This window comes from Ictidomys tridecemlineatus, chromosome 16 (assembly GCF_052094955.1).
Source record: "Ictidomys tridecemlineatus isolate mIctTri1 chromosome 16, mIctTri1.hap1, whole genome shotgun sequence".
Classification (NCBI taxonomy): Eukaryota; Metazoa; Chordata; class Mammalia; order Rodentia; family Sciuridae; genus Ictidomys; species Ictidomys tridecemlineatus.
This window is the reverse complement of record NC_135492.1, coordinates 45,655,802-45,668,377: the sequence shown is the minus strand read 5'-3', so window position 1 is coordinate 45,668,377 and position 12,576 is coordinate 45,655,802. Positions and strand designations below refer to the sequence as shown.

At 45.3% G+C, this 12,576-nt stretch overlaps 1 protein-coding gene across 18 annotated transcripts in view; it reads left to right on the top strand.

The window, feature by feature from the left end:
- The window catches only part of Itpr1 (inositol 1,4,5-trisphosphate receptor type 1), a 301,702-nt gene that overhangs the window by 172,772 nt on the left and 116,354 nt on the right, over positions 1–12,576 (top strand). For all 18 annotated transcript variants that reach the window (XM_078033540.1, XM_078033553.1, XM_078033547.1 and 15 more), the window contains 3 exons: positions 3,152–3,336; positions 7,196–7,344; positions 8,248–8,359. In XM_078033540.1, the coding sequence (XP_077889666.1) occupies positions 3,152–3,336; positions 7,196–7,344; positions 8,248–8,359 (446 nt within the window). The remainder of the gene's footprint in view (positions 1–3,151; positions 3,337–7,195; positions 7,345–8,247; positions 8,360–12,576) is intronic.

The following is a 12,576-nucleotide window of genomic DNA, read 5'->3' as shown; positions in this document are numbered from 1 at the left end:
CCTGGGCCCTCCCCGGGCCTCCTAAGGCTGCACAGAGTGACACTACAGAGCCTCCCTGAAAAGGTCTCCTGGGTCCTCGGCCTCCCTTTCATCTGCCAGGCCAGCACTTCCTGCAGTGAGAACCACACCTCCAGAAGTAAGCTAGGTCTTGAGAAAGAGTCCGTGGTCAAGTGTGGGGCGGTTCTTGGCAAGTCTCAGGGCGGGTGGGTTCTTGAAGGCCCTGGGAAGTCCCTCGCGTGTTTAATCCAACAGAAACATTGACCACGTCCTAGCCCTTCTTCCTGGAAAGTACTGGTCAGAACCCCAGGAACATCCCTTCTCAGAAGTGACGCTCCTTCCCGCTGGCCCTTCTCTGATAAGTGGCCCTCTGTCCCCTATCCATTCTCCTGTCACCTTTCATGGGTGGCTTTGAAGGAAGTTAAGAAAAAAGTTAAGAAAATTACTTCTCTTGACGTTATTAGTGGTCCCCTCCTCTCCAGTACTAGGGACAGAACACAGGGCCTCCATATGTGACAAAAGCAACACTCCCTTCCCATATATATAAAATCCCAGCAGCTCCAGAGGCTGAAGCAGGAGGATTTCGAGTTCAAAGCCAGCCTCAGCAACTTAGCGAGGCCCTAAGCAACTCAGAAAGACCCTGTCTCTAGATAAAATATAAAAAAGGTCTGGGGATGTGGCTCAGTGGTTAAGCGGCCTTGGGTTCAATCCCAAGTACCCCAAAAAACAAAACAAAACAAAACCTCTCTAATTTCCACCTGATACCCCACATGTTTCTGGGATACAGTGTGACTATTTGATACTTGCATAATACAGTATGTACTGATCCCGTGGGCAGAATGAGGCTTTCTTTCTGGTAGGAGCTTCAGGTGACCCTCTTCTAGTTAATTTGAGACACACAGTTAACTGTTGTAAGCCGTAGTCACCCCGCTGTGTGCTAGAGCACATTTTAGAACTACTTCCTCCCATCTAACTCTAGCATCAACCTGTCTCTCCCCTTTGCCGTTGCCAGCCCCTAATGACCACTGTCCTCCTCCTCCTGTGAGATCTGCTTAAGCACCCAGCCTGCCGTGTACCCATTTCCCACCCTATAAGACCCGTGTGCAGGGGGTAAGACTTCCTCTTCTTGAGAAGGATGTCACCTCGGAGTAGCTACTTAGGTCCCTGCAAAGGAGTCTTGGCACTCTTGAGTGCCTGTTCAGCAAGGATAGATCGTGTTTATTAGGACCCGTTGCCTGGTTTCTTTTGTTCCCTCATGGTAGGTACTGATGCCTTCTTACTTAGGTGGCAGTGTTTCACAGTAAGAGATGAAGATTTGAAAGTCTAGGTGCTACAAGTTCGTGATGAAGCATAGGATTTCTAGCTGAGATGAGTGAATCCTGTGTCCTGTCCTGCTTCTTAATTTTTATATCACTTGTATCTTGCTTCCAAACTTCTCATTTTCTGTATTCAATCATTAGGAAATTCTTGAAAGGCTAATAGTTCTTGCCCTAGGTGGTGTATTTTTTATAAGAATTTAAACAGTTGTTTCTGTGGTTCTTCTTCCAAGATGTTAAAGTTGTTCCTTGGATTAGATGCAGGTAATAGAGCACCTTCTTTCCTTCTGACATTTGGAAGCCCTGACCACAGGAAATCACTGTTTTGATGTTGGAGGTTTTCCCATAGAGCAGCCAGAATTGTCCGTCTCGATTTCCTTTTTTTAAATAAACTTTTAATTTAGGAATATTTTTAGATTTATAGGAAAGTTGCAGAGATGGTGCAGGGAGCTCCTGTGTACCCTTCACCCAGTTCTCCCAGGGCCAGCACCTCCCAGGGGACATTGGTCTAAACCAAGGAACTGGCACGGCTCTTAGTTGAGCTGTAGACTTGGTTTGGATTTCACCAGTTTTTTCCACGAATGTCCTTTCATGCCAGGGGCGAGTCCTGGCTGCCACCTTGCACATGGTTGTCATTTCTCCAAATCTCCTCTGGTCTGTGGCTGTTCTTGTTCTTTGCTTGTTTCTCAATGGCCGTCTTGCCAACGATGGTTAGTATCCTGTAGAATGTCTCCTGTGGTGATCAACGGATGTTTTTCTCATGATTAGATTGGAGTTTGCTTTTTTGTTGTTGTTGTATCAGGGATTGAATCCAGGGGTGCTTAACCACTGAGCCACGTCCCCAGCCCTTTTTATGTTTTTTCAGACAAGGGTGTTGTTGATTAGATCTCACTAAATTGCTGAGGCTGACCTTGAATTTGCCATCCTCCTGCCTCAACCTCCTGAGCCTCCGGGATTGTAGGTGTACACCCTTATGCCCAGCATGAAGTTTGTCTCTTTTTTTTCAAGTTGTAGATTGGACACAATCCCTATATTTTATTTCTTTATTTTTATGTGATGCTGAGGATTGAACTAAGTGCCTCACATGAAGCACTCTACCATTGAGCTACCTCAGTCCAAGTTAGTCTTTTTTTTAAGAAGGGAAAAGAAGAGTATCTCAAAAGAGTTTTATGTGTCATCGTGAATGCCACCTGTGTGATGTTCATCTCACATCAGCGTTTTGTGGATAGCTGTGTAAAACAACAAACTTGAAAGAGAATCTTTAGAAAAATAATCCACTGGCCAAACGAGTTCCCTGTTTTGATTCTTAAAATAAAAGAACACATTAGTGCACTGAAGAAGGCATGTATGGAGGGAACCCATGAATCGGTCAACCCTAACTTGCCCAAACTTGATGACCTGAGATCGTTTTAGTGTTCTGAAGAGCTCCCATCCCCAGAACCTTGGGAAGCCCAAACCTAAAAGATAGTGAAGTGGATTCAAGCACAGTGGCACATGCCTGAAATTCCAGCAACTTGGGAGGCTGAGGCAGGAGGATCTCAAGTTCAAAGTCAATCTCAACAACTCAGTAAGACCCTGTCTCCAAATAAAATATAAAAAAGGGCTGGGGATGTGGTTAAGTGCCCCTGGGTTCAATCTCTGGTGCCAAAAGCTGAGTATGTAGCTCAGTGCTGAAGCACCCCTGGGTTCCATCCACAGTGCCACAAAGATGGTGGGGTAGTGTCAGGATGTTCAGTCTTCACCCTCGATACCATGCAAGCTGGCATGTGGTCGGCATGGACAATCTGCCTGACGGGAGATGAGGGGTAAGGCCTTTACAAGTCCTCTCTCCTGTGCAGCCAAGAGCCGGGCCATTGCCATTCCTGTGGACCTGGACAGCCAAGTCAACAACCTCTTCCTGAAGTCACACAACATTGTGCAGAAAACGGCCATGAACTGGCGCCTGTCAGCCCGCAATGCCGCTCGCAGAGACTCTGTTCTGGCAGCTTCCAGAGACTACCGGAATATCATCGAGAGACTGCAGGTAATGCCTAGTGCTGAGGGAAGTGGCGCTTCACCTGGCTGAGGTGTTCCCACATGCTCCTGTGCTTCCTTAAGCCTAGGAGCGTCCACGCTCAGGCACAGGGAGACATCCATGAAGTATGTGAAGAATCACAGGTGGCCATAGATGAGTAGCAGGAACACAGAGCTGCTTAGGAAGCCTACTGCTCCTGATGAGGTCAAGGTCATACACAGAAGTGCAGCTCTCTCTGTGAACACTGGGGACTCTGCCCTCATGTGCAAGGTGTGTTTAATTATGACAAAGGGATGCTCAGAATAAGGGCATCAAAGGTCCATTTTTCCCAACACCCCAGAATATTTAGGCTCTTGAATCAGTGGACAAATGAGTATAGCTGATCCCTGAGGGAAGTTGTGAGAAATGAAACTTCAGAATGAGAACGTGAAAACAGAAGTATTAGCTGGACTACATTCTTTGTTTCTGTCCTCCCTCCATTAAAGCATGGTCTCAAGCAAGTGCCTGGGTTCAGATTCTGGCACCACTGCTCAGAAGTAGTACCACCTTGGGAAAGGTACTTAACTCCCCTGTACTTCCCTTATTTGTAAAATAGAATGATGGTAGCCCCTGCCTCCTGGGGGTGATGTGAGCATTAAGAGAGTTGATAGCATGTCCCAGATCTCTACATCTTGTGAAACGAAGAATGATAGTTACTTTATTCTCTTTGTTATGAGGATTGACTGGCCCAGCGAAGTATCTTGTTCAAGGTCTTTCATGAGGTTGCAGTCAGGTGGTGGCCATGGCTAGACTCACCTTTAAACCTTGTTCTATCACGTGTTGATCACTGGATACTGATGGTCAGCTGGGTCTTGGGCTAGAGTCTGAAACATCCACATGGAGCCTCCCCATGTGGCCTGGGCTTCCTCACAACATGGCAGCTGGGACCCAAGATGAGCATTTCTGGAAGGAGACGAGAGAAGGCTGATTGTCTTTATCACCTGGCTGTCAAAAAGCACACAGCATCACTTGGCCTGTGCTCTTTTGGTCAAAGTAGCCTCAGAGGTCCACTCTGTTTCAAGGAGAGGAAACATGGACCACCATGGAATGAGAGAGATGTCAGCGACACATGTGAGAACAATATGGAAAACGGGATAACGTGTAGACATCCTTGGAAAATTCAGAACCCATCAAGCTAGTGGAACAGTCCCTGGCACGTCCTGAGCACTCTATTAAGAGCTGCCAATGTAATTATTATTATTACAACTCTTATTACTGCTGCGACTATAATAATAATTACTATTATTAGGTGAAGTAACTGAGCCTCTGTGAGGTTAGACAGCCAAGTTTGCAGATGCGTCCACCAGCTCCTTGATGCATACTGGGGATATACAGTGAGGAGAAAACCCAGAAATGATCTTTGTCTCCTAGAGTCTCACGTTTGGAGAGGAGGCAGACATTAATCAGCTAATTGTGCAGGTAAATGTAAAATGGCAGAGGCACAAATCCTATGGAGAAGTGAGCAGCTCTTGCAGGTCTCAGATGAGGAGCCGATCTTGCCTGGGCTGGTTAGGGGAGGGGACAAGGAAGGTTTTGCTGAGGGAATAACTTTTGAACCAGGCCAGAAAACAGTAGGATTTAAAGAACTAGGCAGGCAAACGGCACGTGCGAAGACCATTATACGGAGAAGAATAGGGAGCATCCAGAGATACGAGGGAGGTTGGTGCGGCTGGCGCTCTGGGGACCAGGGAGGCTGGCAGGCTTCACACATCCAACTAAGAATGCCATCCTTAGCCATCACGGTGGCGCACATCTGTAATCCCAGTGGCTTGGGAAGATAAGGCAGGAGGATCTCAGGTTCAAAGCCAGCTTCAGCAACATAGTGAGGCCCTAAGCAACTTAACGGGACCCTGTCTCAAAAAAAAAAAAAAAAAAAAACCTAGGGGGTGGGAGGTACTGGGGGTGTTCCTCAGTGGTTAAATCCCTGTTACCAAAAAAAAAAAAAAAAATCTATCCTGTATCATGATAGAACCTGTTCTTGAGCAAAGGTAGCTGGATTCCAAATGGAAATGCTTCCTGACTTCACTATGCTTTTAGAAAGGGGAGGAGTAATAATATATACTCATGACTCTGAATGCACAGAATCTTCTCATTCAGTCTACACCAATTACTGCAGTCAAACATAGCCGTTTCTTGTGCTTTTCTTCCATCTATTATGCATATTCTTGGGATGAAATAGATCACGTATGTAGGTAATACTAGCTAAAAAGCCTTGCTCAGGGGCTTACAGGATCCCCATTCTGCAAATTATTATCCAAGCCTTGCCATGATCCAACAAGAACTGTCAGGATATAAGAACTTTTGCTGGGAAACTGACCCCTTGTACAATTAAGTCCTGTTTAGACACTCTTCCCCTGAGCATCTTCCCCAACCCATCGCTTTGCCGTCTTGGCTGGCCCCTCCTGATTGCTGGATGTCCTGCATTTGACAATACAATGCAGATCAATTGCTGTGTCAAGTTCAGATTTTGCAAAAGATGCAAGATTTCATGAAATACGTGGATGTCATGTGAAAGAGCTACTTCAGTCCGTCCCATGCCAGTGCCTTAAACAAAGATTTGCCAGTCTTAGGGCCAGTAGCTAGTGAAGAAGAGAAAGTTGAGTGCTTCTCAAGGGGAAGCTATTAGGGAAAAAGACCCCCAGAGAATGTTGCAAAAATGACCCCTCTTTTTGACTGCTATGAAAATCACACAAATTAATAGATATTGCGATCTATTGTCTTCCAGTTCTTACTGGGAAAATTGCCACTCCCTGCCCCATGCCAATATATATATTTGGTTCATTTATCTATTCTTTACGTAAACTAAACATTATTGAGTGGTTACAATTATCACCTAATTTTGTTAAATATAAGGTAAATTTCTCTCCATGTGGTTTAATTTTAGTTTCTGAATAAAAGACTAGTCAATTCTTTCTTGGTCCCAGTGGGTCCCCAGTGGAGGTGAATGCCGATTTAAGCAGCTTCTGCTATTGCAAATCTTGTTTAAACACCCCCCTCCAACCCCCACCGATGATCCAGTGTTCTCTGCCCATCTTAGCATGCTTCCAGTTAAGTTTCTAATCGGCGAGCCACAGAACAGGCTTAGCATCTTTTGAAGATGATTTCTCATCTGTTTTTCTATCATTTGCCTTTAAATGGTGTTTGTTTTGTTGGTTTTGCTGCTCTTTCAACTTCTCTCTGTTTTCCTTTCCTGCAGCTGTGTGTTTTGCATTTGAAGACCATCATGCTATCAGGGTACATGTATTTAGCATGTTGATACAGCATGTTCATTCATATGTGTGTTCTCATGTTGATATGACTTGATTGTGTGAGTAATCCATGCTCATTGAAAATACATGACACTGACACTCGATAGAGGAGAATCTGCATCACCTGTAATGCCACCACCCAGAGAAAAGCATTAATGATGTTTTCAAAGTAGTCCATATGTATCCTTTAGTTTGGGATTTTGCTTATAAAAATAGCATCATGGTCCATGGTGTTGCTTGACCATTTTTACACTTGTATCGTAGACATCTTTCCATACTGTTAATTGCATTTTTGCATCCTATCTTAAAATATGTGGAATGATCCCCCGAGTAGCACAAAACCATCTCAGAGGAAGGGGAGGCGGGGCGTGATTTGTCCTTTCGGCATCTTCTGCATCAGGAGGCAGTGCTTCAGGTGACCATTGCACAGGGTCTGAGCCTGTGAGATAAATGCCACACAGTACTGAAGTCACCCTAACCCAGCCTAGCCTGTGCATTGTGGCTTAGGGCAGCAGTGGGCTCCGGCCCTGCTGCCACCAGCCCTGGCCAGAGTTGGCAACCAAGCCATGCTTCCATTGCAGGACATTGTCTCGGCCCTGGAGGACCGCCTCAGGCCACTGGTACAAGCCGAGCTGTCTGTGCTCGTCGATGTCCTGCACAGGCCCGAGCTGCTTTTCCCAGAGAACACAGATGCCCGACGGAAATGTGAAAGTGGTGGTTTCATTTGCAAGTAAGTGGCCCCCTTCTTGGTGGTAGTCAGTGGCCAGAAGTCTGGTGACCAGACTGAGCCTTTGTTCCCACAGAAGGAGACGCTGTCCTGGTGTTTGACTTTGCAAGGTCATGTGCTAGAGTACTGTTCTGACCTTCCCAATGTCAGTCCTTCTATTAAATCATACTTAACTGACAACTTGTTTTTCTCTTTCCTTGTTCTTTCTTTTTTTTTTTTTTTTGGTGAGACTCTCCTTTTCATTGCATGCCCATTCATTCGACCTCCAGCAAGTCTCGACAGAGCACCCTCCACGCTCAGCAGCTCAGACGTAAAACAATCATGACTTCTCAGCTTTTACAAATCTCAGGCCCACATGACCTCAGATCTTTTCCTAACAGAAAAGTTGGGTAGTTCTTAGTTTGTGCCATGGGGCATAATATGAAAGATGCAAGTGGTTCCTTGACTAGGGAGCTCTGTTTGATTTTTACCCTGAGTTTGTCTACCTTGGGGGTGGCCCCTGCCTATGAGTTTCTTCCTTTGGAGAACCCCTCAAAGGCTGTGGATTAGGGAACTTTATCCTGTTGAGGTTATTTTTTATACCCTGCTGGCATATCCCAGCGGCAGTCTTCAGTGGATAAAGAGCCTCACTTCATGAGTGGACCTCCTGGTTTCTCAGCTGCATATAATCTCTCCATTGTACATGGTCACTTCTTGCCTGCTGAGCCCGTGGGCTGTTAATGGCCAGCAGGTGTCGCTGTTGAGCCACAGTCTGGGTCTCTTCTGGGCGCAGTGACCATGTCCTCAAGTCTGTTTAACTTTAATAAATATTGGTTCTTTAACCGACGAGTTCCATAAGTTTCTTGTAAAGTGTTTTTAACGGAAAGATCATTTCAGGGTTGTAATCTGTGGTCTTCCCTCATTCAGGTTAATAAAGCATACTAAACAGCTACTAGAAGAAAATGAGGAGAAACTTTGCATTAAAGTCCTACAGACCCTCAGAGAAATGATGACCAAAGATAGAGGCTACGGAGAAAAGGTACCGTGTTTTATTTTCCTGTGAAAAACATGCCTTGCTATTAAATTGAAGAGATGAGAGTGCTTAGAAATAACCTTAATTCAGGCATTTGAGGAGCTTAATTTTTTTAAGCTGTTTAACCTGTTCCTAAAGGTAGTTGAATCATATGAGTGTCTCCTTAAAAGTCAGATGTGCTGGGCTGGGATGTAGCTCACTAGTAGAGCTTTTGCCTAGGGTGTCTGAAGCCCTGGGTTCCATCCAGAAAGCTTGAATGTACTTGGTTGTCTCTAAAGGGCTGCTCGACATGTAAAGTCAGAGGTTTTCCTCATTTAAGTTCCCAGTGAGAAGTACATACCTCTGAGTGTCACAGTCCATGTTCCTGGACTGGGGCTCCAGCTAAGTGCACCTGTGGGGTTGCTTGCTTCTTTCCAACGAGGGGTTGCACAACCCCTCCAGAGCATGAAGGAACACCGTCCGGTTCTAACTGGAAACTCAGCAGCAGGCAGACGCTACACCATTTCTGAGTGGGATTGTGAAAGGGACAATCCCCAAGACCTGCTGCTGCTGAGGATACACAGTGAGCAGGCATCTGCCGGGATGTCCTCCTTGTCTCCCATGTTGGGCCACGTGGGCGTTTCCAACCACACTGTCCCTTCAGTCTCCAACACAGCATCTCAGGCCTGCGCTCCAGTGACACCTGGTTGCCTTGGGAGGTGCGAAGTCTGCTCAATGTCTGCTGGGCCCTTTGGCAGTGGTTTGTGATAGGTCAATACACAGAGCTTGGTGGCCTTTCAAAATTCCCAGGATCTGATTTTTTTCAGCTCTATGAAGAAGCCTTGATAATTAAATGACAGCCTTCCTTGTCAGAATAGGTGGTGCCCACCAGGCCATCCCACGTATCAACAACTGCAGGAACCTTGCTTTCTGAGCTCCAGGACTCCTCTCATTCATATTAGAACAGCTTCGGACGAGAGGGTCCTTGGATAAGAAAACATCTGATCCTCCAAGTGCTCAGTCTTCCTCCACTGCACCCCAATCACGAGGCTTTTAAGTGTTACTCTTAAAGTTTAAAATACATAAATTAAAAGGTGAACAAATAGTGACTAATTAGAAAACAGTTTTCTATAACTCAGTAGGAATTTTTGGAGGCATCATGCCAGGCAAGAGTTTATAAATATAAATAGAAGCAAAGAACCCTAGTACATTGGAGAAATATGAGAGGGTCTATTCAAACAGCTGTTGCCTAGACACCTAGGCAGGTCTTCCCCCTCCCTCCCTTTTTTCTAGCATTGGGGATTTGAACCCAGGGGTGCTTAACCACTGAGCCACATTCCCAGCTCTTTTTATGTTTTATTTTGAGGCTGGGTCTCGCTAAGTTACCGAGGCTGCCCTTGAACTTGCCATCCTCCTGCCTCAGCCTCCTGAGTCGCAGGATTGTGGACATGCATCCCTGTACCCAGCCCCTTAACTCAAGTTTCTTAATAGGGTGAAGAAATTCATCATACCCAAGCAGAGAGGCTGGGAGGAGAGAGCTTTCTTTCCAGAGGTTGGGCCTGTCATCCCCCATCACCAAAAGGAAAATCCTATGGATGAGGATGGTCATGAAGCTGAGGAAGGCATTCTGGAAACCTATGTTTGTCCAGCAGCTCCCAGTAAAGAGCTTTGGTGGCTGCAAAATGCCAACCAGCCATTTCCATGAGTGCCACTCTAGAGGGGACTGAGGACACTAAAGCACTCTACTTCTCCTCCTCTGGTCTTTAGTATTAACTCCGCTCCCCCCAGGCTTTCTGAAGATATTTTTGACACCTTACTAACTGTTCCCGTTGACAGAAGAAGCGTGATCCACAGGGCAGGCCAACTTCGTCAAGGGTGGAAGTCACCCGGAGCCAAAGAACTAACCTTTCCCAAGCAAACCAGTTGGCTCTCGTGGGTGAAATCAAAGAGGTATTCTTTGGCCTGGGAGCTGAGGCGTTTTCCTCCTCCCATCTCAGCTGCCTCCGATGGGCAGCTTTTCCCATGACCGTCACCTTCCTGTAGGTGCCAGGGCTGTTTGGCTTCCCTGCCCTCCCCCTGCACCCAAGGAGCCCAAGCTGAGGGCTAAGACGAGAGTCCACAGTTGCATGAAGTGTCTGTGGTGGGGTCAGGGCTGGAACCAAGGTCTCCAGCCTCCCCAAGGGTCGTCCACCAGCATGGACCATGTTGTCTTGTCTTTTCTAAGCTGTCATCCTTATAAGTGACGAGGCTTAGGTAGCCTTCCCTCATCTCTACATTTTATTCAACCTTAGGATAGAGTCAGGGTCACACATAAATAATACACTTGAAATCATCCTGTATGTTCCTGTTCAAAAACAGTGGTGTGCTTAGATGAGTCTACTTGTCTGGAAACAAAATTAAAAAAGAAGAAGCCATTGAGAACTGTTACCTGTATTAAAAATCGACTAAAATATACCAGAGTCCCCTTCAGACTGTGACTACTATGTGTACCCACCAGTTTGGTAGAGGACGTCTTTAATAACAATGGTAACTTTTATTGGCTTCTTGTTGGGTGCCACAGACTACACTGAGCACGTCTCCTACCTTATCTCAGATCAGTCTCAGTGATAGGTATCATTATTGTTACTATTTTTAAACATGAGTTACAAGATTCCAGTTCAGAGAGATTCGGAAACTTGCCTGGGGTCACACATCCAATAACCAGCAAGACAGGAACTTAAACCCAGACCAACAGGCTGATTCCAGAGACCAGCTCGGCACAACTGGATCCCACCTAAGTGAACAGACACCATTTGAGTGTTTTAAGTCCACCTACAGGTTTAACATCTTAAGTTTTCATCATGTTACATGATAGTGTCAACCGGGCCACTGGACCCAACAGAATCAGGTATAGCAGATCTTAAACACTAGGCTTTAGCTTACTTCTGATCCCTGTGCTAGTGTATTTTTCTCTTACTATAATAAATTACTAGGAGCAGGTGATGTTATAAAGCAAAGAAGTTTATTTAGCTTCCAGTTTGGAAGACTTAAAGTCTAAGATCAGGCGACCTCATTAATTTGCCCTCTGATAAGGGCCAGATGGGGATTGGCACCAGGTGGACCCTCTGGGGGAGCCAGAAATCGCATTCTGAGCCAGCTTCTTGATGGAGAGGGAACTCACTTTGGCAAGTAACTCAAAATTGTACAAGAAGAACCTTCATTTCTTCCAGGGAGGATTGCCAGTGACGTAAAGGCATCCTGCTAGGTCCTACCACCTCCTGGCATCTCTGTACTGAGGTCTAACCTCCTATGTGTGACCGTTAGGGGCACACATACCCAAACCCTAGCAATCACTTAGGAACAAAAATATCATTAGTTACTAAGACTCTAAAGTGCAAATGACCAGAAATGAGTGTTCTCAGAGTGGAATATGAGATAAAAAAATATTAAAAATCATCACTGAAATGATGGTGGAATACATTTTTGTACGATGCTTATAGTAACTGTATAACCTGACTATTCAAAGTAAACTTCCAATTTATTTGAGTTTATCTCAGGACTTTATAAATACTTTAAGGGATTCCTATTAAACTCTGCTTTTAATCTACAGATTAAAACCAAGTCCATATTTAAGGAACAACCAAATAAAATAAAATTTAAAAACCTCCATGGCTAAGCATCTCTAAATTTAATTCAAATCTCAGTCTCTAACACACACACAAAAATCTTCAGGCCCCTGGGCCATGCCGGAAAAGGGGACATGGTTATTTCATGAATTGGCTACCTGTACTTGACTAGGTTTTTATTTGGCTACTGTTGACTTAAATTATTAAAGAGCTCTGGGAAGGAATTTGGAGTCCAGGAATTCGTGTAAAAGGATAACTCAGAATTTTTTTAAAATTCCATTTTCCCTCCTGAATAGTCCTAGCTGTTTGGTAGTAGAGAGCCAGGATCCCAGGTAAGGCCGGGGTCTCCCTTTCCTGTAATCCTAGTTAATTACCAAAGCTGCTTTGTTCTAGGTGAGTAGAGCATTGACATTTCAAGCCAGTAATCTTTCCGACAGCCACTTCAATTCGCAGAACATACTAAATACAAAATGTGGTAAAATCACATGAGAGTCTTCCCTCTATCCTGAAACAGGGATCATTGTGATCATTCTCTCGTGAGTCTTTCCTTTCCCTAGTATTTGAGCTAATACGTGCTGTGTTACGGGTGTGACTTGGGTCAGCACCAACTGTGCTGTCCCCGTCCCTCGGTCATCAGCA